This window comes from Diorhabda sublineata, chromosome 5 (genome assembly GCF_026230105.1).
Source record: "Diorhabda sublineata isolate icDioSubl1.1 chromosome 5, icDioSubl1.1, whole genome shotgun sequence".
Taxonomy (NCBI): domain Eukaryota; kingdom Metazoa; phylum Arthropoda; class Insecta; order Coleoptera; family Chrysomelidae; genus Diorhabda; species Diorhabda sublineata.
The window spans coordinates 36,666,999-36,694,179 of NC_079478.1; the positions used below are offsets into that span (position 1 = coordinate 36,666,999).

A 27,181-nucleotide genomic window follows, 5' to 3' on the forward strand; every position below is an offset into this window, starting at 1 on the left:
ATATCTGATTCAACGTGGCAACGTCGATCGGGTATATTACGATCGGGGTTCATCGTTCGTCATCACAGACGATAAAATAGAGATGGAAGTGGACGTGAAATATTTAGAGTGACGAGTTATTAGTAACGGTTTTGATAACTGTATCGAGTTACGAACATAAACGTCAATCAAACCGAAATATTTCAACTAAAATCGATTAAAAAATTATTTTAAATCGATTTAAACGCATTTTAAATGAAAATATATGGTAGAAATGAATTTGGCAACATCGATCGCGTATTTTCTGTTCGATTTATCGTTCGTCATCACAGACGATAAAATAGAGATGGAAGTGGACGTGAAATATTTAGAGTGACGAGTTATTAGTAACGGTTTTGATAACTGTATCGAGTTACGAACATAAACGTCAATCAAACCGAAATATTTCAACTAAAATCGATTAAAAAATTATTTTAAATCGATTTAAACGCATTTTAAATGAAAATATATGGTAGAAATGAATTTGGCAACATCGATCGCGTATTTTCTGTTCGATTTATCGTTCGTCATCACAGACGATAAAATAGAGATGGAAGTGGACGTGAAATATTTAGAGTGACGAGTTATTAGTAACGGTTTTGATAACGGTATCGAGTTACGAACATAAACGTCAATCAAACCGAAATATTTCAACTAAAATCGATTTAAAAATTATTTTAAATCGATTTAAACGCATTTTAAATGAAAATATATGGTAGAAATGAATTTGGCAACATCGATCGCGTATATTCTGTTCCGATTTATCGTTCGTCATCACAGACGATAAAATAGAGATGGAAGTGGACGTGAAATATTTAGAGTGACGAGTTATTAGTAACGGTTTTGATAACTGTATCGAGTTACGAACATAAACGTCAATCAAACCGAAATATTTCAACTAAAATCGATTTAAAAATTATTTTATATCGATTTAAACGCATTTTAAATGAAAATATATGGTAGAAATGAATTTGGCAACATCGATCGCGTATATTCTGTTCCGATTTATCGTTCGTCATCACAGACGATAAAATAGAGATGGAAGTGGACGTGAAATATTTAAAGTGACGAGTTATTAGTAACGGTTTTGATAACTGTATCGAGTTACGAACATAAACGTCAATCAAACCGAAATATTTCAACTAAAATCGATTTAAAAATTATTTTAAATCGATTTAAACGCATTTTAAATGAAAATATATGGTAGAAATGAATTTGGCAACATCGATCGCGTATATTCTGTTCCGATTTATCGTTCGTCATCACAGACGATAAAATAGAGATGGATGTGGACGTGAAATATTTAGAGTGACGAGTTATTAGTAACGGTTTTGTTAACTGTATCGAGTTACGAACATAAACGTCAATCAAACCGAAATATTTCAACTAAAATCGATTTAAAAATTATTTTATATCGATTTAAACGCATTTTAAATGAAAATATATGGTAGAAATGAATTTGGCAACATCGATCGCGTATATTCTGTTCCGATTTATCGTTCGTCATCACAGACGATAAAATAGAGATGGAAGTGGACGTGAAATATTTAAAGTGACGAGTTATTAGTAACGGTTTTGATAACTGTATCGAGTTACGAACATAAACGTCAATCAAACCGAAATATTTCAACTAAAATCGATTTAAAAATTATTTTATATCGATTTAAACGCATTTTAAATGAAAATATATGGTAGAAATGAATTTGGCAACATCGATCGCGTATATTCTGTTCCGATTTATCGTTCGTCATCACAGACGATAAAATAGAGATGGAAGTGGACGTGAAATATTTAGAGTGACGAGTTTTTAGTAACGGTTTTGATAACTGTATCGAGTTATGAACATAAACGTCAATTAAACCGAAATATTTCAACTAAAATCGATTAAAAAATTATTTTAAATCGATTTAAACGCATTTTAAATGAAAATACATGAATAATATACAGTTTTTCTAGTATTTTTGAACTAAAAATGAGTTTATAATAATTTATGTTATTTAAATCAAAAATTGAAACGATTTAACTAACCTAACCTCAATATTTTTTCAGTAACTTCCAAATCTCAAGCTATAAAAAATTCTCGTTATAAATCTTTAAACAATTTACAACGTTGTCAGATTTTTTTTAAAAAGAAATTAATTTTGATACACAACGATAAGAAAATTATATACAGCGTTGTCAAGTTTCAATTTATTCCTGTCGTAGTAAAATAATTTTTTTACACTCTGACTTTCTTTGTTTAAAGTACGAGGTGACGGTAGAAATTTAGATACGAGGGATATTAAAAAACTTCACTCTTATTAAGGTAAAATTTAAGATATACGGGGGGGGGGGCGAAAAAAGTTTTTCACTCGCTTTCTAAAATATTAATTTATCGTTAGTACAATCAAAATGATATTAGTTTGTCAATTTGACGTTGTTAGTAGTTAATTAACGAAAAAAAAAAAGTTTCTGGTGCATCGAAATTTGAACGAAGGAAAACCGTTTTTATTTTACTTTAAACCAGAAACTTTTCGAATCGTCCTCGTATATACGCAATATTCGTTTCATGCTATTCTTACCCTATCAAAGCCACAATCGTATTCCCTAAATACAACCAAATATTAATAAAATTACACCTCTACCAATAATGCGATTATTTATTTATATATACAGTATGTTCGAAAAAAGTTGGATATGAGTGTGAGTATTTTTTTTGTTGTTAATTTTGCAGAAAAAAAAATTGTAGAAAGTTGTGATTCGTTACGGAAAAAATCAATTTCAAAATTAGTATACGAGTGTGATACAAAAATGTATATTTTTCTTTCTTATATTCTTTTTTTTTAAATGAAGAAAAAATTATCAAATTTTTATCGAAATATCTTATTATTTTTATAGTTTGGCAACGTGGTTTGGTTAAATCGACTATTCAATTCAATTTTTACTGTAATCTCATATTATCATAACGATCTGGCATCGTGGTATCGAAATGCTGAGTCTGTATATCTTATTATTTCAATGATCTGGCAACGTCGTTTCAGTATACAGATTTAGTATGTATATACGAGGGTTATCAAAAAATATGTATTTGATAAGTATTGGAAATTTTTTTGGAATAGAAATTTCGTTATAATAAAACCAAAGATAATGTGATTGAAATCAAAAATTGTTGGAAAAAATGAAAATTAACGTTTACGACGTTGCCAAACATGACCCAAAAAAATTCAAACATTTGAAAAATGAAGACGAATAATGAAAAAATCGTTCAAAAAGGAAAAGGGAAAACATTATAACCTAAAATTTGAATTATAGGAAATGAAAAATGAAAAGTCCTTTGAAATTACTTTGAAATTAAAAAAAAATTATGCCATTTAAATTCGAAATTATTTTATATCAAGTTTGAGGTTTGATTACGAAATTTTTCGGAAAAAAAATTTACCATAACCTCAAAATTAGTAAATAAGTAAAAATGTAGAAAAAATTTCGAAAAAATATGACCTCAAATTTTGTGAAAAAAATTGATACCAAAGTTTGCGATGTTGCCAAACCTAACATGACCCAAAAATTTCGAATATTATCAAGAATATCGTCTAAAAGGATTATGCCGAACAAGTTTTATGACGAAATTACATCCAAAGAGGAAAAAAAAATTATAACCTCAAATTTTGATAAGCACGTTATAAATTAATTAATTTGAAAGAAAAATACGCAAAAAGGACCATGAATGAAAAAAAAAAATTGAGAAAATGCGCATAAAAGTAAATTTTTTGTAAAAAAATGTAAATGTCAATGTTTGCCACGTTGCCAAACGTAACATTATAACCTAAAAATTCCAAAAACTACGAAAAGATTGAATTATTGGAGACAGAACAAAAAGTCGTCCAAGAGGAAAATAAAAAACGAAGTCATGAAATCAAAAAATAAAATTTTCAAAACACATAACCTCAAAATTTGAAAAGCACGTGATGAATAAGTAAATAAACAAAATATGAAAAATAAGTAAAAATTTAGAAAAAATTTCAAAAAAACATCACCTCAAATTTGTCAATGTTAATGTTTGCCACGTTGCCAAACGTAACATTATAACCTAAAAATTCCAAACACTATCAAGAAATGAATTATTAGAAACGAAAAATTGTTTAAAAAGAAAATGGAAAAAACGTTCGAAAATTAAAAAAAAAAACGTGAAAAAAGGTTATAAACGAAGAAAAACGTTTAAAAATGCAAACAAACACAAAAATTTTCGTAAAAAGTTAATATTTTAACGATAACATATGAACACACTAAAAATTTTTTATAAAAAAATAAATTTTTTTCGTGACATTGTTAATTGAAAAAAAAAATGCCACGTTGCCAAACAACCTAAAATTACCAAAACACAGAAAAAAAATTCCGTTTCACAATGCAATATAACTACAGAAAAAAAATTGCAAAAAAAAAAAATATACAACCCCCCCAAAAAAATTCGTATCAAAATGCAATATAACTACAGAAAAAAATCGCAAAAAAATAATTTATAACCCCCCCAAAAAAATTTCGTTTCAAAATGCAATATAACTACAGAAAAAAATAGCGAAAAAAAATAATTTATAACCCCTTACTCCCCAAAAAAATTTCGTTTCAAAATGCAATATAACTACAGAAAAAATCGCAAAAAAATAATTTATAACCCCCCCCCAAATTTCGTTTCAAAATACAATATAACTACAGAAAAAATCGCAAAAAAATAATTTATAAACCCCCCCCCCAAATTTCGTTTCAAAATACAATATAACTACAGAAAAAATCGCAAAAAAATAATTTATAACCCCCCAAAAAAATTTCGTTTCAAAATGCAATATAACTACAGAAAAAAAATAATTTATAACCCCTTACTCCCAAAAAAAATTTCGTTTCAAAATGCAATATAACTACAGAAAAAATAGCAAAAAAATAATTTATAACCCCCCCAAAAAATTTCGTTTCAAAATGCAATATAACTACAGAAAAAAAAATAGCGAAAAAAAATAATTTATAAACCCCCCCCCAAATTTCGTTTCAAAATACAATATAACTACAGAAAAAATCGCAAAAAAATAATTTATAACCCCCCCAAAAAAATTTCGTTTCAAAATGCAATATAACTACAGAAAAAAATAGCGAAAAAAAATAATTTATAACCCCCCAAAAAAATTTCGTTTCAAAATGCAATATAACTACAGAAAAAAATAGCGAAAAAAAATAATTTATAACCCCCCCAAAAAAATTTCGTTTCAAAATGCAATATAACTACAGAAAAAAAAATAGCGAAAAAAAATAATTTATAAACCCTCCCCAATTTCGTTTCAAAATGCAATATAACTACAGAAAAATTCGCAAAAAAATAATTTATAACCCCCCCAAAAAAATTTCGTTTCAAAATGCAATATAACTACAGAAAAAAAAATAGCGAAAAAAAATAATTTATAAACCCTCCCCAATTTCGTTTCAAAATACAATATAACTACAGAAAAAATCGCAAAAAAATAATTTATAACCCCCCCAAAAAAATTTCGTTTCAAAATGCAATATAACTACAGAAAAAAATAGCGAAAAAAAATAATTTATAACCCCTTACTCCCCAAAAAAATTTCGTTTCAAAATGCAATATAACTACAGAAAAAATAGCAAAAAAATAATTTATAACCCCCCCAAAAAATTTCGTTTCAAAATGCAATATAACTACAGAAAAAAAAATAGCGAAAAAAAATAATTTATAAACCCTCCCCAATTTCGTTTCAAAATGCAATATAACTACAGAAAAATTCGCAAAAAAATAATTTATAACCCCCCCAAAAAAATTTCGTTTCAAAATGCAATATAACTACAGAAAAAAATAGCGAAAAAAAATAATTTATAACCCCCCAAAAAAATTTCGTTTCAAAATGCAATATAACTACAGAAAAAAATAGCGAAAAAAAATAATTTATAACCCCCCCAAAAAAATTTCGTTTCAAAATGCAATATAACTACAGAAAAAAAAATAGCGAAAAAAAATAATTTATAAACCCTCCCCAATTTCGTTTCAAAATGCAATATAACTACAGAAAAATTCGCAAAAAAATAATTTATAACCCCCCCAAAAAAATTTCGTTTCAAAATGCAATATAACTACAGAAAAAAAAATAGCGAAAAAAAATAATTTATAAACCCTCCCCAATTTCGTTTCAAAATACAATATAACTACAGAAAAAATCGCAAAAAAATAATTTATAACCCCCCCAAAAAAATTTCGTTTCAAAATGCAATATAACTACAGAAAAAAATAGCGAAAAAAAATAATTTATAACCCCTTACTCCCCAAAAAAATTTCGTTTCAAAATGCAATATAACTACAGAAAAAATAGCAAAAAAATAATTTATAACCCCCCCAAAAAATTTCGTTTCAAAATGCAATATAACTACAGAAAAAAAAATAGCGAAAAAAAATAATTTATAAACCCTCCCCAATTTCGTTTCAAAATGCAATATAACTACAGAAAAATTCGCAAAAAAATAATTTATAACCCCCCCAAAAAAATTTCGTTTCAAAATGCAACTACAGAAAAAAATAGCGAAAAAAAATAATTTATAACCCCCCAAAAAAATTTCGTTTCAAAATGCAATATAACTACAGAAAAAAATAGCGAAAAAAAATAATTTATAACCCCCCCAAAAAAATTTCGTTTCAAAATGCAATATAACAACAGAAAAAAATCGAAAAAAAAATTTATAACCCCCCCTCCCCAAAAAAAATTCCAAACACCATAAATCCGAAATATGAAAAAAATGCGGTACTTACAAGCTATCAGGTTGATCGTTGCCCCCCTCTTCGGCCACGAGAAGCTCGTACTCCTCAGCCGCGTACCGATCCCAATCAGACATCTGGAAAAAAAAATTAAAAAAAAAAATATCCCCCGAGATAAAACCCCCGCAAAAAAAAGACCCACCTCCTGCCCGTCGACGTCGTGGTCCCTCTGCGAAGCGAACGGATCCCGCTGCTCGTGATCCAAATACTTCTCCAAATTGAAAAACGTATCGAAAAATATCGGCGTCATTTTACATTTCTTCAAATCGCTCAAAGCGATCTTACCGGGCGCCTTCGGTTTCACCATGTCCAACATCTGACAAAGACAATCCTAAAAAAAAATCGATATCAATACCGCGATCGATTATTTTTGTTTTTCGGTCGCCATTTCACTAACTTGAAACGGTAAAGTTTCGATTCCGATCGATTCCATTCGGTGCATCTGTTCGTCGTAGAAATACTCCAGTTCGTACATCGATAGATAACCGTCGCCGTCGATGTCCATGCACCGGAACCAATATTCTATGGCTGTCGGATGGAGTTTGTCTTCTTCGCTGAGTAGGAACCAAACGAAATCGGTGTAAGACATTTTTTCGTCTTGATGTTTCTTGTTACCTCTGGTGACGCAACCGGAAAATATGCGATCGATGATTCGAGTGGAAAGGGCTGAAGAAAATTTTTGTATGAAATGTTAGCGAGTTGTTAGAACTTGGAGGAATTATCTCACCGTGGTCGTTGTGGCGAGTTAGATCGCTTTTATCTATGAATAGATCGTGATCTCGGTCTAGTTCCCAAAATTTGCAATATATCACGTAGAAATGCTCGTAACTGAAATACTGGGTTATCTGATTTATGTCTTCCTCGTCTTCTAATAGCTGAATTATGTTGAGAAGATTCGATCTTCTTAATTCGTAGGTTGTTATTTTACCCGACCACGATCTATGTCAAAAACACAATGTTGATTTGAAAAAAAAAAAAAAAAATTTTACGTAAAATTTTGATAAAAACACTTAATTTTATTATTGAAAAAATTCATGATAACAAATCGTGTTGATAAAACTTTTATTTTTTGGTGGAATGAACCAATAAATTTGTTTACACTTCGGAATCGTAGAGACGTTAAAATTCCACCAAGGGTCGTAAATATAATTAAAAATAATTTTCTTTAATCGATTTTGATTTAGAAAAAATGATTCCCACATCTATTTATTGGTTTTATCAATCAACCATAATTATATCTATATATTTATATAAAATAATATCCCTTAATTTTAATAAAACAATTTAATTAAAAAAATAATAAATAAAAACATATCGTGTTGATAAAATGTTTTTTTGGTGGAATAAACCAAAAACTATTTCTACACTTCGCAATAGGCACGCCGTTGTAATTCCACCAAAGTCGTGTTTATAAATAAAAATAATTTTCTTTAGTCGATTTGATTTAGAAAATATTATTCCCAGATCTTTTTATTGGTTTTATCAATCAACCATAATTATATCTATATATATATTTATATAAAAATAATATCCCTTAATTTTAATAAAACAATTTAATTAAAAAAATAATAAATAAAAACATATCGTGTTGATAAAATGTTCTTTTGGTGGAATGAACCAAAAAATTTGTCTACACTTCGCAATAGGCACGTCGTTGTAATTCCACCAAATGTTGTGTTTATAAATAAAAATAATTTTCTTTAGTCGATTTGATTTAGAAAATATTATTCCCAGATCTTTTTATTGGTTTTATCAATCAACCATAATTATATCTATATATATATATTTATATAAAAATAATATCCCTTAATTTTAATAAAACAATTCAATTGAAAAAATAATAAATAGAAACATATCGTGTTGATAAAACGTTTTTTTGGTGGAATGAACCAAAAAATTTGTCTACACTTCGCAATAGGCACGTCGTTGTAATTCCACCAAATGTTGTGTTTATAAATAAAAATAATTTTCTTTAGTCGATTTGATTTAGAAAATATTATTCCCAGATCTTTTTATTGGTTTTATCAATCAACCATAATTATATCTATATATATATATATTTATATAAAAATAATATCCCTTAATTTTAATAAAACAATTTAATTAAAAAAATAATAAATAAAAACATATCGTGTTGATAAAATGTTTTTTTGGTGGAATAAACCAAAAACTATTTCTACACTTCGCAATAGGCACGCCGTTGTAATTCCACCAAAGTTGTGTTTATAAATAAAAATAATTTTCTTTAGTCGATTTGATTTAGAAAATATTATTCCCACGTCTATTTATTGGTATTTTCAAACATCTATAATTATATCTATATATTTGTATAAAAATAATTTCACGTGATTAATAACACGTTTTTTTATTTGGTGGAATCAACTAAAAATTTTATCTACATTTCGAAATCGACGCGACGTTTACATTCCACCAAGTGTCGTAAATTTTTCTATTTCAAATCTCAAATATTCATCTACTTGGTAGTAGAAAAATTATTAGATAAAATGTCGATACGATATTGGTCCTAATGACATCCAAATGTCTTGGAGCTGCTGGAATTTTGAAATATTGACGTATTTTTATTGTATACCAATTTAGTCGTAATTAAAACAATATTAATTTAAAAATATAATGAAACTATCATTTAGGGATATGCCGCGAAATGTACCTTCCGGATTTGCAAAAATACGCGCCATCTATATATTATATAAAAATAATTTCACGTGATTTCAATAAAACAATTCAATTGAAAAAAAAAATAAATAACATATCGTGTTGATAAAACTTTTATTTTTTGGTGGAATGAACCAATAAATTTATCTACATTTCGGAATTGACGCGACGTTGAAATTCCACCTAATGTCGTAAATAAAAATAATAATATTTTTTCATGGACTTTGAAGGGAAAACAAAATCTTGAAACATTGAAGTATTTTTTTTTTCATATTAATTTGGTAGTGATTCAAACGATAATAATTTTAGATTAAAACGTAACTATCATTTAGGGCCATACCGCAAGAAAAATTTCTACTATTTTTGCAAAAATATCCGTCAGCCATATATTGAAATAAAAATAATTTCGCTTATTTTTACGACAACTGATTAATTTTATTTAAAATAAAAAACAATGAAAAACCAATGATGTTCACAAAATATTTATTATTTGGTGGAATGAACCAATAAATCTGTCTACACTTCGCAATAAGCACGACGTTGAAATTCCACCAAAACATAAAAATAATATTGATTTAGAAAAAATGTTTCCTAAAAAGTACACGTATACTTGTTATTATTTCCAAAGACACGTAATTATATACCGGATGTTTTATAATAAGTAATAAATAATCGAGAAATAATTAACAATGTAGTGATACTATGTAATTTATCTACCAAGAATCAAAGTATTGAAAATAATGAACGATTTCTTTGAAATTCCACCAAAAGTTAACAACTTATTATTATTGAAGTTTTCAGTATTCATATACAGGGTATGTGAAAAATTAGTCGCAACTAATACACGAATAATATATCACTTACCGGTTAACGCAATAATATATTCTGGCTATCACCGTATGTACGTATCTCGAGTGGAATTCCGTGGCTTCCTTAAGGAACGTTAGTCCGGGATGCGTTTCGACGACGTCTTGAACTAATGGTATAAAATCTTCGGGCGCTAACCAATTCCGGCGACCTCTGGTGAGGATGTATATAAAACGACTGGCGGCGTCGTGACATTGCGTCGTCATACTAAAATGTCATTTTGAAACTATTTCGAAAAATGGTAAAGTTCGGTATAAAATAAATATTTTGAAAAAAAAAATCCCTGTTCGGCGGTTTTGTTGACACTGATAATCGGTGTCAGGTGCGGTATATTCGCTAGCCGACGGTCGCGTTGTTGCCAGATTTAATACAAATCCAATAAATTGAAAAAAAAAAATTGTTTCTAAAATTTTTATAAGCAAAAAAATCGTCGTTACCGTAATTGTTTAACCATATCAATTGTCAAAAAGCGGTGTTGCCAGATTTTGAAAAATAAATATCGTTATATGGAAAAATATTTCGTTATTTCGAACATTTCGGACATTATGACATTCAATTACCTTACCTTTGCCAGAAGGTCATGAATTGTTCCATATTACAACTGCCTTTATCTGCACAAGCGGCCAAATATAAGGGCGTCTTCCAATATAAGGGAAGTTGCGCGGCTTGAGTGAGCGCCGCAAAATGTTCCCTGGAAGCCCTTTCTCCGATCTTTGCAAAAGCACCCGCCACCTATATATTTATATAAAATATTTCACCGTACTTTTAATGAAACAGTTCAATTTTATAAGAAAAAAAAAAATTAATAAAAATAAATCGTATTAAAAAAAGTTTTTCTTTTGGTGGAATGAACCAATGAATTTATTTACACTTCCAAATCGACGCGGCGTTTAAATTCCACCAAACGTCATAAATATAAATAAAGATTTTTGTTTCGTTTTTTTTTTAATAAAAAAAAATATTTCTATAAAAGCGCACGTGTACTTATCATTATTTCCAAACAATCATAATTATATACCGGATGTTTTACAATAAGTAATAAATAATTGAGAAATAATTAATAATGTGGTGTTACGTAAATCATTTACTAAGAATCAATGTAATAAACGTTTTCTTTGAAATTCCACCAAAAGTTAACAACTTTTTATTATCTCAACTTTGAAATATACCGGGTGAAGCGTTAAAAGGACTGACCTTGGTCCTAATGATGTCCAATTGTCCTGGCGCTGCTGGTTTGCCAGTAGGGAAATGAAACCTTGGAATATTGACGTTTCTATGAGCTCTGATGTGTCTTTGAAGGGTAGTGTGTTGAAGTGGTGGTTGTTTCTGTACCGGCTGCGAATAATATTCGTAAATACCACAAATTTCAATTATTTTTCCAGCGATATCATTGAATGTAAATTTTCAAAGTTTATGATTAAAAAAAAAAACATGAAACACATTCCCAACAAACACGATACTTTTTTGGAAAACCGCCAAGTTTTCTGGTGGTATTTAGAATCATCAAATTTGTTAAAAATAATTTTCGAAATAACAAAAATACAGAAATTGTAATTAAATTTGAATAATTTAATGATTAAATTGTTTGTATTATCTTTATAAGTCATTTAATTCGTCGGGGATATATACAGGATGTCTCAAAAAAGCATTTACTTTTTTGTTTACGTGATTTAAAAAAAATTCTATCAACACAGTCGTTTTTTGTACAGAATCGATTCGATACCAATTCGAAATGATTTTTCAATTTCATTTTTATCAAAAATAAACCTAAAGTTGAAAAAAAATATCGAAAGAAACATATAAAAAGGTCTATGAAGTACAAAGTTACAAAAAAGTTGCATATCATAATGAAAATAAACGTGGCAACACTGTATTAACACAATCTATCTCTTCGTTATTATTTTTTATGTTGTTGGAAACTGTAGATCGAGTTTCGTTGCAACGTTGCCGGGTGTAAAAAAATACAACGAAATCGAATAAATTAGGAAAAAAATTGTTTCTAAATTATTGTCAAGCGAAGATTCTTTTTTGAGGTTAAGTTTTGATAATTTAGGGATATTATACAAGCAATTGACCGCATTGTTGTCAGATTTATCATTTCTGCCGATAATATAAATAAGAAAACAATTTGCTTTCAAATTTTTTCGAACCAAAAAATTTTTAATAGAATTTTCGTTTTAAGTTAAATTGCAATAAATTATGTGTATACAAGCGTTGTTGTCAGAGTTTTATTTTTGTCGATGCTATTTAGAATTGCGTATATAAGATAATAAGTAAAAAATTAACGTTTAGATTAATTTAGGTCATTATGAAAATATATGATTATTCGAATTTATTTTTCATCAAAAATAAACCTAAAGTTGAAAAAAATTTATCAAAAGAAACATATCATAACGAAAATAAACGTGGCAACACTGTATTATTAATCTATCTGTTTATTATCTAGTTTTGTTGCAACGTTGCCACGTGTTTGTACTAATAACAATTTTCATAAAAGAAAATTACGTAATCAAATAGAAGTTAATTATGATTTTATGATTTTACGATTAAATATGATTTTTATTAAAATAAATTTGCACATATAAATATTTATTTACGTCGTATTATGAAATATAAAAATGAAATAAACGCGGCAACTGTGTATAACAATTTCGATGATGAATTTGTAGTACCACGAGATTCGGTATAGATGGCGTTGAAATTTGTGAAATTAATTTAATACGTATAATGATCGTATCTATATACGAGGTTCGTTCCGAAAGTTGTAAAACGAAATAAAAATTTATTTTTCAATAAAATTCAAAACATCGCCGATTAAATTATAAATTATGTCGGATCGGGTTATTATCGAGAAAAATATATACAGGGAGGTGTAAAAAATTGGCAGTTTAAACAATTTCGATGATGAATTTGTAGTACCACGAGATTCGGTAGATGGCGTTGAAATTTGTGAAATTAATTTAATACGTATAACGATCGTATCTATATACGAGGTTCGTTCCGAAAGTTGTAAAACGAAATAAAAATTTATTTTTCAATAAAATTCAAAACATCGTCGATTAAATTATAAATTATGTCGGATCGGGTTATTATCGAGAAAAATATATACAGGGAGGTGTGAAAAACTGGTAGTTTAAACAATTTCGATGATTAATTTGTAATACCACGAGATTCGGTAGATGGCGTTGAAATTTGTGAAATTAATTTAATACGTATAACGATCGTATCTATATACGAGGTTCGTTCCGAAAGTTGTAAAACGAAATAAAAATTTATTTTTCAATAAAATTCAAAACATCGTCGATTAAATTATAAATTATGTCAGATCGGGTTATTATCGAGAAAAATATATACAGGGAGGTGTAAAAAATTGGCAGTTTAAACAATTTCGATGATGAATTTGTAGTACCACGAGATTCGGTAGATGGCGTTGAAATTTGTGAAATTAATTTAATACGTATAACGATCGTATCTATATACGAGGTTCGTTCCGAAAGTTGTAAAACGAAATAAAAATTTATTTTTCAATAAAATTCAAAACATCGTCGATTAAATTATAAATTATGTCAGATCGGGTTATTATCGAGAAAAATATATACAGGGAGGTGTAAAAAATTGGCAGTTTAAACAATTTCGATGATGAATTTGTAATACCACGAGATTCGGTATAGATGGCGTTGAAATTTGTGAAATTAATTTAATACGTATAATGATCGTATCTATATACGAGGTTCGTTCCGAAAGTTGTAAAAAGAAATAAGAATTTAATTTTCAATAAAATTCAAAACATCGTCGATTAAATTATAAATTATGTCGGATCGGGTTATTATCGAGAAAAATATATACAGGGAGGTGTAAAAAATTGGCAGTTTAAACAATTTCGATGATGAATTTGTAGTACCACGAGATTCGGTAGATGGCGTTGAAATTTGTGAAATTAATTTAATATGTATAATGATCGTATTTATATACGAGGTTCGTTCCGAAAGTTGTAAAACGAAATAAAAATTTATTTTTCAATAAAATTCAAAACATCGTCGATTAAATTATAAATTATGTCGGATCGGGTTATTATCGAGAAAAATATATACAGGGAGGTGTAAAAAATTGGCAGTTTAAACAATTTCGATGATGAATTTGTAGTACCACGAGATTCGGTAGATGGCGTTGAAATTTGTGAAATTAATTTAATATGTATAATGATCGTATTTATATACGAGGTTCGTTCCGAAAGTTGTAAAACGAAATAAAAATTTATTTTTCAATAAAATTCAAAACATCGTCGATTAAATTATAAATTATGTCAGATCGGGTTATTATCGAGAAAAATATATACAGGGAGGTGTAAAAAATTGGTAGTTTAAACAATTTCGATGATGAATTTGTAGTACCACGAGATTCGGTAGATGGCGTTGAAATTTGTGAAATTAATTTAATACGTATAATGATCGTATCTATATACGAGGTTCGTTCCGAAAGTTGTAAAACGAAATAAAAATTTATTTTTCAATAAAATTCAAAACATCGTCGATTAAATTATAAATTATGTCGGATCGGGTTATTATCGAGAAAAATATATACAGGGAGGTGTACAAAATTGGCAGTTTAAACAATTTCGATGATGAATTTGTAGTACCACGAGATTCGGTATAGATGGCGTTGAAATTTGTGAAATTAATTTAATACGTATAATGATCGTATCTATATACGAGGTTCGTTCCGAAAGTTGTAAAAAGAAATAAGAATTTAATTTTCAATAAAATTCAAAACATCGTCGATTAAATTATAAATTATGTCGGATCGGGTTATTATCGAGAAAAATATATACAGGGAGGTGTACAAAATTGGCAGTTTAAACAATTTCGATGATGAATTTGTAGTACCACGAGATTCGGTAGATGGCGTTGAAATTTGTGAAATTAATTTAATATGTATAATGATCGTATTTATATACGAGGTTCGTTCCGAAAGTTGTAAAACGAAATAAAAATTTATTTTTCAATAAAATTCAAAACATCGCCGATTAAATTATAAATTATGTCGGATCGGGTTATTATCGAGAAAAATATATACAGGGAGGTGTAAAAAATTGGTAGTTTAAAAATTTTAACGCTCACCTGTATTTTTGAAGGTAGATGGGGAGCCGGCGCTCTCACTCTTTTATCCAGCAACAAATCGCTGGGACACCTCTCGAATATGAGCACCCTTTCTGCGACGGATCCCCTGGTCAAAAACGGTCGGACCGGATTCGAAGCAGCCGATTGCCGAAGGTGTTGTCTTTGGCTAGTCGTCAATTCTGGAAACGGAAACGTTAATTTCGATAGGAAAAAACGACGAAATCGAGTTACCCGGATGAGGCACTTGTTGTTCGAGGCGACGCGGCGTGCTGCGCAGCCCCCATTTCGTGGCCGTCGTCGACGTGGTAGATTCGACCAGTTTTTCCGCCGGAAGGGGTTCTTTGGTCGACGGAAGCTGCTTTATCGTCTGGAATGCGACTAGAATTATATCAAAATACACTTGGAAGGAACCGTTCGACTTACAGTTGGTTTCCTTATATTCCTAATTGGTTCTTCGCTAACGATATCTCCGTTTTTGAGGGCGTTGATGAATTTTTTCTCCTCCAACGCCACTTGGTCTATAGTCACCGACGAAGGGTGTTTATCCGCCTCATCGGCGCCATTCGGTTTTATCGTTCCCGAATAAACGTTATTTTCCGCCATTTTCTTCGCCGGTAGGTCCTTGTTGATTACGCGGTTTTTCAGCGGCCATGTTTGCAAGCCGGCGCTGGTTACCAGGTCCGGCGGCAGGGTCATTTCGATGGTATCGCTCAAACGGGGTTTCGGTGATATTTGGGGTTTTTGACCGATCGCTGGTTTCGCCGTAGTTTGGAGCTGGAACAAACATTTTCATCCCTTATTGTTAGAAACGGAGAGGGTGAACTCGAGTGAGTAAGTTAACGTCGAACGAGTCGTCAGTTGGGAAAAACTAATACGTCTCACGACGGTCTAAACCCACCTCACGTTCCTTTAAAACGATTGAAATGAAAAAATTATTTTTCGATCCTAATTTGAAGTTTTTTTGCAACACCGGGTAACGATGGGGCTGTTTGAAGGTCCTTTGGTAACCCACGATGTAACTGCGAACTTTGATAACGTCCATATCGTATAATTTTGTTATTAGAAAATTTTCAACGTTCGGTGTAACCCTCGTAACATTTCAAAACCTATTCTAGACGAAATTAACAACGTAAAACGTTGCCAAATTATTAAATGTTTCTAATTTTGTATTTGAATTTAATTTTTTACGTATTTTCATTGAAAAATGATGATTTTTACAGGACCGTCTCTACACAAAACAACCAACAGACTCTGGTATAAAACTTATTATATATCGTATGAAAAAAATTTAAATAGAAAAGTTGTAGATAATGAAAAGATCTACAACTTTTGTATTTACACTTTTTTCAAATAACCTCAAAATTTATATAAAAAAAATTGAAATAACCAATTTTTTGCTTTATTTCTATAAAAAAAAATTTTCACGGAATTTAATGAAGATTTAACTTTTTATGTTTGGAATACATTATGATTTATTCGTTTTGAAATATTTATTTTTCCATTTTTTGCCAAAAACTTGGTTATTTCAACTTTTCACATAAATTTTGAGGTTATGTGAAAAAAGTGTAAATACAAAAGTTGTAGATCTTTTCATTATCTACAACTTTTCTTTTTGAATTTTTTTCATACGATTCGTAGTTTTACCACAAATCGAAAAAAACCGTTTTTACCCCTAAAAACTCACCCCCTTCCATTTCCCGATCTCAGATCGCCCGTAAATTAATTTTCCTTTCATTTTTTTTATATTCTCGTACTTTGCCCTTTTATATCTCGAATAATTTTTAGATTTATTCGTTTTGAAATATTTATTTTTTCATTTTTTGTCAAAAATTTTGTTATTTCAACTTTTCACATAAATTTTGAGGTTATGTGAAAAAAGTGTAAATACAAAAGTTGTAGATCTTTTCATTATCTACAACTTTTCTTTTTGAATTTTTTTCATACGATTCGTAGTTTTACCACAAATCGAAAAAAACCGTTTTTACCCCTAAAAACTCACCCCATTCCATTTCCCGATCTCAGATCGCCCGTAAATTAATTTTCCTTTCATTTTTTTTATATTCTCGTACTTTGCCCTTTTATATCTCGAATAATTTTTAGATTTATTCGTTTTGAAATATTTATTTTTTCATTTTTTGTCAAAAATTTTGTTATTTCAACTTTTCACATAAATTTTGAGGTTATGTGAAAAAAGTGTAAATACAAAAGTTGTAGATCTTTTCATTATCTACAACTTTTCTTTTTGAATTTTTTTCATACGATTCGTAGTTTTACCACAAATCGAAAAAAACCGTTTTTACCCCTAAAAACTCACCCCCTTCCATTTCCCGATCTCAGATCGCCCGTAAATTAATTTTCCTTTCATTTTTTTTTATATTCTCGTACTTTGCCCTTTTATATCTCGAATAATTTTTTGATTTATTCGTTTTGAAATATTTATTTTTTCATTTTTTGTCAAAAATTTTGTTATTTCAACTTTTCACATAAATTTTGAGGTTATGTGAAAAAAGTGTAAATACAAAAGTTGTAGATCTTTTCATTATCTACAACTTTTCTTTTTGAATTTTTTTCATACGATTCGTAGTTTTACCACAAATCGAAAAAAACCGTTTTTACCCCTAAAAACTCACCCCCTTCCATTTCCCGATCTCAGATCGCCCGTAAATTAATTTTCCTTTCATTTTTTTTATATTCTCGTACTTTGCCCTTTTATATCTCGAATAATTTTTAGATTTATTCGTTTTGAAATATTTATTTTTTCATTTTTTGTCAAAAATTTTGTTATTTCAACTTTTCACATAAATTTTGAGGTTATGTGAAAAAAGTGTAAATACAAAAGTTGTAGATCTTTTCATTATCTACAACTTTTCTTTTTGAATTTTTTTCATACGATTCGTAGTTTTACCACAAATCGAAAAAAACCGTTTTTACCCCTAAAAACTCACCCCCTTCCATTTCCCGATCTCAGATCGCCCGTAAATTAATTTTCCTTTCATTTTTTTTTATATTCTCGTACTTTGCCCTTTTATATCTCGAATAATTTTTTGATTTATTCGTTTTGAAATATTTATTTTTTCATTTTTTGTCAAAAATTTTGTTATTTCAACTTTTCACATAAATTTTGAGGTTATGTGAAAAAAGTGTAAATACAAAAGTTGTAGATCTTTTCATTATCTACAACTTTTCTTTTTAAAATTTTTTCATACGATTCGTAGTTTTACCACAAATCGAAAAAAACCGTTTCTACCCCTAAAAACTCACCCCCTTCCATTTCCCGATCTCAGATCGCCCGTACAAAAATTGTTGTTTCGGGGGTAGTTCGAAGCAATTTCCGATTAATTGGACCCTTATCTCGATATTAATCAACCAATTTCATAAAACGCAATGAAGATTAATGACCAATAGGTTTTAATGAAGTAAATTAAGCTTCATTACGATGTAACTAAATGGATTTTAGATGAAAATTTTCAAACTCAAAATGTACGCCATAATTAATTATTTCGTGTACGTAATTAACTACGAAATTTTGAAAATTTCATCCCAAAATAATATGTGAAGATTGACACGTGACATGTATCGTGTATCACCTTCAAAATTAGTATTAGATCGTTAGTAGTTATACGGGGGGTATTCATGAATAAAACGACGATGAATAATCGGTTTCGTTAAATTGTATACGAGGGGAATCGATAATTTTTTGTTATAAATAATGATTATCAACGAAATCTATTAGCAACAACATTTTTTAGTGGAAAAATTAACGTCCGATTTTCTCGTAGGGGGGAATTCGAAATTATTAGATTTTAAAAATTTTTTCAACCATTGAAAACGGGCATTTGAAAGGAAACGAAAATTTTCGTGATAATTTGGCAACGTTGTTTCAATACGTTCTCGATAAAATCAACGTTGATTAGATTTTGTCGGAAAAAAACATATTCCAACACGTAAAACGTCGAAATAGCGTGATTACATCCCATTTTGCGTAAATAAACGCGAACTAGTTAAATATTATCAGTACGAATAGGATTTTAACTGATTTTCGACACTAAACAATCTGCTTGTTACGAATGAACACGAGAAACATCAAAAAAACGTCATAATTAAAAACACAATCGCGTAAAATCGAAAGAAATTTTCGTGCACCCCTCGTATATTAAAAATCTGAAGGTGAAACAAGTTTTAGTTTCCGAATTAGTTTGGAATCGGTTCCCCCTCCATTAGAACTGTCTGTATTGTCAGACGTATCATTTGAATACAACGTTGCCAGGTGTTTTTACAAATTGGATTTGGCCACAAAAAAATTTCTGGGTCCATTTTTATTTTATTTAAGAGTGAAAAGTTTATTGATTACAACATCTGGCAACATTGCACCAAATCGCGATCTACGGAAAGACTTATTGGTACGGTCAAATTAGATCAAAAAAAATTTACGTAAATTCCCACCGAACTGAAAATTAGTAAAATTGTTTAAAATATGATTAAAAATGAAATTTGAAATATAATTAACGTGTATGAAAAAAAAAATTATTCAAGGTCAAAGGTAAAAAAGTGAGTTTTTCGCGATTATCACTAAAACGGTGAGTTTTATCATAAAATTACCCAATACAAAAATTATAGATCGTAAAATTATCTACAAAAAACGAATTAATAATTTTTTTCCTACGACCCACGGTTTCTGAGATATAATGCTTCAAAAAGTTGTAAAAGTTATAATCCGGTCAATTTAGACATTCGAAGTTACAGAAATTCCTATACACACTGAAAATCAGTAAAATTGTTTAAAATACAATTAAACATGAAATTTGAATGTTCCCCATCATTTTTGTTGAAAGGAAAAAAATTTATTCAAGATTAAAGGTCAAAAAATAAGTTTTTCGAAATTTTCTGCAAAACGGTTAGTTTTATCTTGAAAACACTCAAGACGAAAATTGTAGATCGTAAAATTATCTACAAAAAACGTATTAATAATTTTTTTCTTACGACCCTCCGTTTCTGAGATATAATGCTTCAAAAAGTTGAGATCGTCATAATATGCAAACGCCACCTAGGAGCTTGCTCTGGAATTTAAAAATCGATAAAGATTTCTGAAGGAATTTACTACAAAAAACGTCCCTTAACATTTTTAACTCAATTACCCCCTTTGAAAGTTATTCATAAAGTTAAAATGAAATTTTTGTTATACCCCTGTAAATTTAATTTTTTTTGACCTATTCAAAAATTTGATGGTCTTATTGATAATTTTTATTTTATTAACAAAATTATGAAAAATTTTCAAAAAATTATAAAAAAAAAGCCAAAAACACAGTGAAAATGCATTTTTCCGAAGAAAATAGCTTTTCAATATCAATAAATCGAAATATATTATAATTTTTTAAAAATTTTTCATAATTTTGTTGAAAAAATAAAAATTATTATCAATAAGACCATCAAATTTTGAATAGGTCAAAAAAAATTAAATTTACAGGGGCGAATTGAGTTAAAAATGTTAAGGGACGTTTTTTGTAGTAAATTCCTTCAGAAATCTTTATCGATTTTTAAATTCCAGAGCAAGCTCCTAGGTGGCGTTTGCATATTATGACGATCTCAACTTTTTGAAGCATTATATCTCAGAAACGGTGGGTCGTAGGAAAAAAATTATTAATTCGTTTTTTGTAGATAATTTTACGATCTACAATTTTCGTCTTGAGTGTTTTCAAGATAAAACTAACCGTTTTGCAGAAAATTGCGAAAAACTCATTTTTTTGACCTTTAATCTTGAATAAATTTTTTTCCACGCAACAAAAATGATGGGAAACATTCAAATTTCATGTTTAATTGTATTTTAAACAATTTTACTGATTTTCAGTGTGTATAGGAATTTCTGTAACTTCGAATATCTAAATTGACCGGATTATAACTTTTACAACTTTTAGAAGCATTATATCTCAGAAACGGAGGGTCGTAAGAAAAAAATTATTAATACGTTTTTTGTAGATAATTTTACGATCTACAATTTTCGTCTTGAGTGTTTTCAAGATAAAACTAACTGTTTTGCAGAAAATTTCGAAAAACTTATTTTTTGACCTTTAATCTTGAATAAATTTTTTTCCACGCAACAAAAATGATGGGGAACATCCAAATTTTATGTTTAATTGTATTTTAAACAATTTTACTGATTTTCAGTGTGTATAGGAATTTCTGTAACTTCGAATATCTAAATTGACCGGATTATAACTTTTACAACTTTTTGAAGCATTATATCTCAGAAACGGTGGGTCGTAGGAAAAAAATTATTAATTCGTTTTTTGTAGATAATTTTACGATCTACAATTTTCGTCTTGAGTGTTTTCAAGATAAAACTAACCGTTTTGCAGAAAATTTCGAAAAACTTATTTTTTGACCTTTAATCTTGAATAAATTTTTTTCCACGCAACAAAAATGATGGGAAACATTCAAATTTCATGTTTAATTGTATTTTAAACAATTTTACTGATTTTCAGTGTGTATAGGAATTTCTGTAACTTCGAATATCTAAATTGACCGGATTATAACTTTTACAACTTTTTGAAGCATTATATCTCAGAAACGGAGGGTCGTAAGAAAAAAATTATTAATACGTTTTTTGTAGATAATTTTACGATCCACAATTTTCGTCTTGAGTGTTTTCAAGATAAAACTAACCGTTTTGCAGAAAATTTCGAAAAACTTATTTTTTGACCTTTAATCTTGAATAAATTTTTTTCCACGCAACAAAAATGATGGGGAACATTCAAAGTTCATGTTTAATTGTATTTTAAACAATTTTACTGATTTTCAGTGTGTATAGGAATTTCTGTAACTTCGAATATCTAAATTGACCGGATTATAACTTTTACAACTTTTTGAAGCATTATATCTCAGAAACGGAGGGTCGTAAGAAAAAAATTATTAATACGTTTTTTGTAGATAATTTTACGATCTACAATTTTTGTCTGAGGTAATTTTATGATAAAACTCACCGTTTTAGTGATAATCGCGAAAAACTCACTTTTTTTACCATTGACCTTGAATAATTTTTTTTTCATACACGTTAATTATATTTCAAATTTCATTTTTAATCATATTTTAAACAATTTTACTGATTTTCAGTTCGGTGGGAATTTACGTAAATTTTTTTGATCTAATTTGACCGTACTAATACATCTCTCCGTAGATCGCGATTCGGTGCAATGTTGCCAGATGTTGTAATCAATAAACTTTTCACTTTTAAATAAAATAAAAATGGTAACCTTGTACCATAATTTGCATTATTTCGACAGTAAATTTAAATATGAAATTTAGCGGAACATATACGAGGTTCATACGGAAAGTATTTTTTTTAAATTAAATTAAAATTTATCGTAGCTTAAAATATATTTAATGCGGTATTAAAAAATCGTTCAAAACAAAAAAAAAAATCACTCACCTGTACCGAATTGGCGGCCGCCACGGCGCCGTAACTATTCACCCCCACTCCCGAACCATTTCCACTCAACACCCCACTCCCCACACCGATTTTTCTACTAGGCAACGTTGCCGTTTTCCTCAAATAACTATCACTCATCCCCCCCACTCTATCCTCGGTTTGGTTAACGCCCTTTTCGAACTTTTGCAACGCGTATTGTATACTAGAAGGCATCTTATTGGTGGGCGACGTCACCGGCGATGGAGATTTGTTTTTCGTAGCGGCTATCCGAGCTTTATCCTCGTCGACGAAATTTTTCACCAATTTTTCCAATCTGTTGTTGTCCATCGTCGGAGCATGCGCCAGTATATCCAGAGAAGCAGGTTTCGACGCCGCTGGTTGAGGCTTCAACATCGATCTGGAACAACAAAAACCAACAAAAGTCGTTTGTTGAACAAACACACGCAGATGGCGCTGTCAATGTCAAATCCATTTGACGTTTATCGAAATTTTATTTAAGTTAGGTTAGATTTATAGATATAAACAATTTTATATCGATATTTATATATATTAAAGAAAAAACATGTTGTATCCACCATCAAACCAAATTTGACTGGACTATAATCAAAGTAGAATAAATTTTTTGTTTCGATGCACGCCACTGTATCTTTGTCCAACTATTTATAATGAAATTATGTAACCAGTAATTATCTTTCATTACAAACATATGTATATATACGTAAAAAAAAAATAAGTGGGTCATCGTATATTATATATATAAGAAGTGGCAACGTCTCGTGAAGGATTCAAGCGCTTAAAAACGAACGAAAACGATTATTCGCGAAACGACGCGAGAGGAAAGTCGTGTACGGTTTATACGAGGGTTGATTGAAAAATATTCGAAACGCGAAACATTAATTCACATAAACATAACCTACAAATTTTTATATTACGAAGTTATCATTCGAAAATGATTTTAATAGACGTATAACCCGCCGTAATCCACGTCATTTTCACGCAAATTGAACATTGATTTTGATCAATCACAGTCCGATAACAACGCAACGACAAAAATTTACGAAATCACCGGAAAAACCGTATTTCGTCGAAGACGCGTTTCAAAAGAAGTTGGATCGACTAGGAAGCGACGTGATTCACGTTTCTGGATGGTTCTGTAACTAAAATTAAAACCGACGGGTTAAATTTGCTGTTTGTGAGAAAATAGTACGTGGGCCGTAATCGGGAAAAGTTAAAAATGAAACAATCGAAAAAATTATTTTTCGAACCTAATTTGAAGTTTTTTTGCAACACCGGGTAACGATGGGGCTGTTTGAAGGTCCTTTGGTAACCCACGATGTAACTGCGAACTTTGATAACGTCCATATCGTATAATTTTATTATTAGAAAATTTTCAACGTTCGGTGTAACCCTCGTAACATTTCAAAACCTATTCTAGACGAAATTAACAACGTAAAACGTTGCCAAATTATTAAATGTTTCTAATTTTGTATTTAAATTTTATTTTTTACGTATTTTCATTGGAAAATGATGATTTTTACAGGACCGTCTCTACACAAACAACCAACAGACCCTGGTATAAAACTTATTATATATCGTATGAAAAAAATTTAAATAGAAAAGTTGTAGATAATGAAAAGATCTACAACTTTTGTATTTGCACTTTTTTCAAATAACCTCAAAATTTATATAAAAAAAATTGAAATAACCAATTTTTTTGCTTTATTTCTATAAAAAAAAATTTTTCTCGGAATTTAATGAGGATTTAACTTTTTATGTTTGGAATACATTATGGTTTATTCGTTTTGAAATATTTATTTTTTCATTTTTTGCCAAAAATTTTGTTATTTCAACTTTTCATATAAACTTTGAGGTTATGTGAAAAAAGTGTAAATACAAAAGTTGTAGATCTTTTCATTATCTACAACTTTTCTATTTGAATTTTTTTCATACGATTCGTAGTTTTACCACAAATCGAAAAAAACCGTTTTTACCCCTAAAAACTCACCCCCCTCCATTTCCCGATCTCAGATCGCCCGTAAATTGATTTTCCTTTCATTTTTTTTATATTCTTGTATTTTGCCCTTTTATATCTCGAATAATTTTTAGATTTATTCGTTTTGAAATATTTATTTTTTCATTTTTTGCCAAAAATTTCGTTATTTCAACTTTTCATATAAATTTTGAGGTTATATAAAAAAAGTGTGAATACAAAAGTTGTAGATCTTTTCATTATCTACAATTTTTCTTTTTAAAATTTTTTAATACGATTCGTAGTTTTACCACAAATCGAAATAAACCGTTTTTACCCCTAAAAACTCACCCCCCTCCATTTCCCGATCTCAGATCGCCCGTAAATTGATTTTCCTTTCATTTTTTTTATATTCTTGTATTTTGCCCTTTTATATCTCGAATAATTTTTAGATTTATTCGTTTTGAAATATTTATTTTTTCATTTTTTGCCAAAAATTTCGTTATTTCAACTTTTCATATAAATTTTGAGGTTATATAAAAAAAGTGTGAATACAAAAGTTGTAGATCTTTTCATTATCTACAACTTTTCTTTTTAAAATTTTTTCATACGATTCGTAGTTTTACCACAAATCGAAATAAACCGTTTTTACCCCTAAAAACTCACCCCCCTCCATTTCCCGATCTCAGATCGCCCGTAAATTGATTTTCCTTTCATTTTTTTTTATATTCTCGTAATTTGCCCTTTTATATCTCGAAAAATTTTTTGATTTATTCGTTTTGAAATATTTATTTTTTCATTTTTTGTCAAAAATTTTGTTATTTCAACTTTTCACATAAATTTTGAGGTTATGTGAAAAAAGTGTAAATACAAAAGTTGTAGATCTTTTCATTATCTACAACTTTTCTTTTTAAAATTTTTTCATACGATTCGTAGTTTTACCACAAATCGAAATAAACCGTTTTTACCCCTAAAACCTCACCCCCCTCCATTTCCCGATCTCAGATCGCCCGTAAATTGATTTTCCTTTCATTTTTTTTATATTCTCGTATTTTGCCCTTTTATATCTCGAATAATTTTTAGATTTATTCGTTTTGAAATATTTATTTTTTTCATTTTTTGCCAAAAATTTCGTTATTTCAACTTTTCATATAAATTTTGAGGTTATATAAAAAAAGTGTGAATACAAAAGTTGTAGATCTTTTCATTATCTACAATTTTTCTTTTTAAAACTTTTTAATACGATTCGTAGTTTTACCACAAATCGAAAAAAACCGTTTTTACCCCTAAAAACTCACCCCCTTCCATTTCCCGATCTCAGATCGCCCGTAAATTAATTTTCCTTTCATTTTTTTTTATATTCTCGTACTTTGCCCTTTTATATCTCAAATAATATTGTTATTAGAAAATTTTCAACATTCGGTATAACCCTCGTAACATTTCAAAACCTATCTAGACAAAACTAACGACGCAAAACGTTGTCAAATTAATAAATGTTTCTAATTTCGTATTTAAATTCAATTTTTCACGTATTTTCATTAAAAAACGATGATTTTTACAGGACCGTCTCTACACAAACAACCAACAGACCCTGGTACAAAACATCGTATGAAAATACCTCAAAAAAAAAATTCCTCAAATCTTCGTATCGCCTCCGAAATCCGACAACGTCGCATATTTATTTTTTTAACCTTTACGACTTACCCCAATTTAGTGGTATCGCCAGCGCCATGACACGTCAGAAGATCCGCCGGTCCTAAACCTCTCGATTTCCAATTTTGATAAATAGCTTCTGCTTGATCCGATATTTGTTTAGCGATAGCGGCGATGTCATCGTCGGGATCCCTTCTGCGAGCAGTTGTGGCCATCATAAAATTATTTTAGGTTAATTTCAATAACGACCACGTCAGCCCCGCCTACTGCGAAGATTCAAGAAAGGCCTGCTCATACTTGATAGTTGTATCGCTGAAACGAAAGAAAAATCGCGTTATCTTTCAGCGTTGTAACAATTTTAGAAAAAAAAGCTACAAAATGAATAAAATAATCTTTAAATTTATTACATCGTTTTATTTATTACAACAATGTACCCGGTATAAATAAGTAGTTTATTTATGGATTTAAACGAATCCCTCTATGAAATAATTATTTATCTATGAATTGAATAATAATAAAGATTCTTCTTTTTCTATTGGTCTTTTCCGTTGAAGTAATCAGACAATACAAATGAACGTTTATAATTCGGCATTAATTCTATGATATACTTAATTTTTATTATATAAAAAAACACATTACATAAATTTTTCATTTGTATAATATCTTATTTTTATTAT

The 27,181-nt window shown here is 29.2% G+C and overlaps 1 protein-coding gene and 1 long non-coding RNA gene across 3 annotated transcripts in view; one reads left to right on the forward strand and one right to left on the reverse strand.

Annotated features, from left to right (window-relative positions):
• Positions 1 to 26,722, reverse strand: part of LOC130444301 (serine/threonine-protein phosphatase 2A regulatory subunit B'' subunit beta) — a 29,041-nt gene extending 2,319 nt beyond the window's left edge. Inside the window, exons 1-13 of one of the 2 annotated variants that reach the window (XM_056779377.1) lie at positions 26,556 to 26,722; positions 22,883 to 23,279; positions 15,883 to 16,233; positions 15,691 to 15,826; positions 15,460 to 15,638; positions 11,537 to 11,677; positions 10,908 to 11,074; positions 10,340 to 10,549; positions 7,530 to 7,741; positions 7,200 to 7,468; positions 6,945 to 7,133; positions 6,797 to 6,879; positions 2,580 to 2,604 (exon numbers count right to left, since the gene is read on the reverse strand). In XM_056779377.1, coding sequence (XP_056635355.1) covers positions 2,580 to 2,604; positions 6,797 to 6,879; positions 6,945 to 7,133; positions 7,200 to 7,468; positions 7,530 to 7,741; positions 10,340 to 10,549; positions 10,908 to 11,074; positions 11,537 to 11,677; positions 15,460 to 15,638; positions 15,691 to 15,826; positions 15,883 to 16,233; positions 22,883 to 23,279; positions 26,556 to 26,722 — 2,526 coding nt within the window. The remainder of the gene's footprint in view (positions 1 to 2,579; positions 2,605 to 6,796; positions 6,880 to 6,944; positions 7,134 to 7,199; positions 7,469 to 7,529; positions 7,742 to 10,339; positions 10,550 to 10,907; positions 11,075 to 11,536; positions 11,678 to 15,459; positions 15,639 to 15,690; positions 15,827 to 15,882; positions 16,234 to 22,882; positions 23,280 to 26,555) is intronic. The other variant, XM_056779376.1, reaches the window with a different exon arrangement.
• LOC130444302 (uncharacterized) overlaps positions 1 to 26,907 on the forward strand; it is a 29,569-nt gene extending 2,662 nt beyond the window's left edge. The window contains exon 2 of the long non-coding RNA XR_008909947.1: positions 26,413 to 26,907. This is a non-coding gene — a long non-coding RNA (uncharacterized LOC130444302). The remainder of the gene's footprint in view (positions 1 to 26,412) is intronic.
• Positions 26,908 to 27,181: the final 274 nt, after the last annotated feature.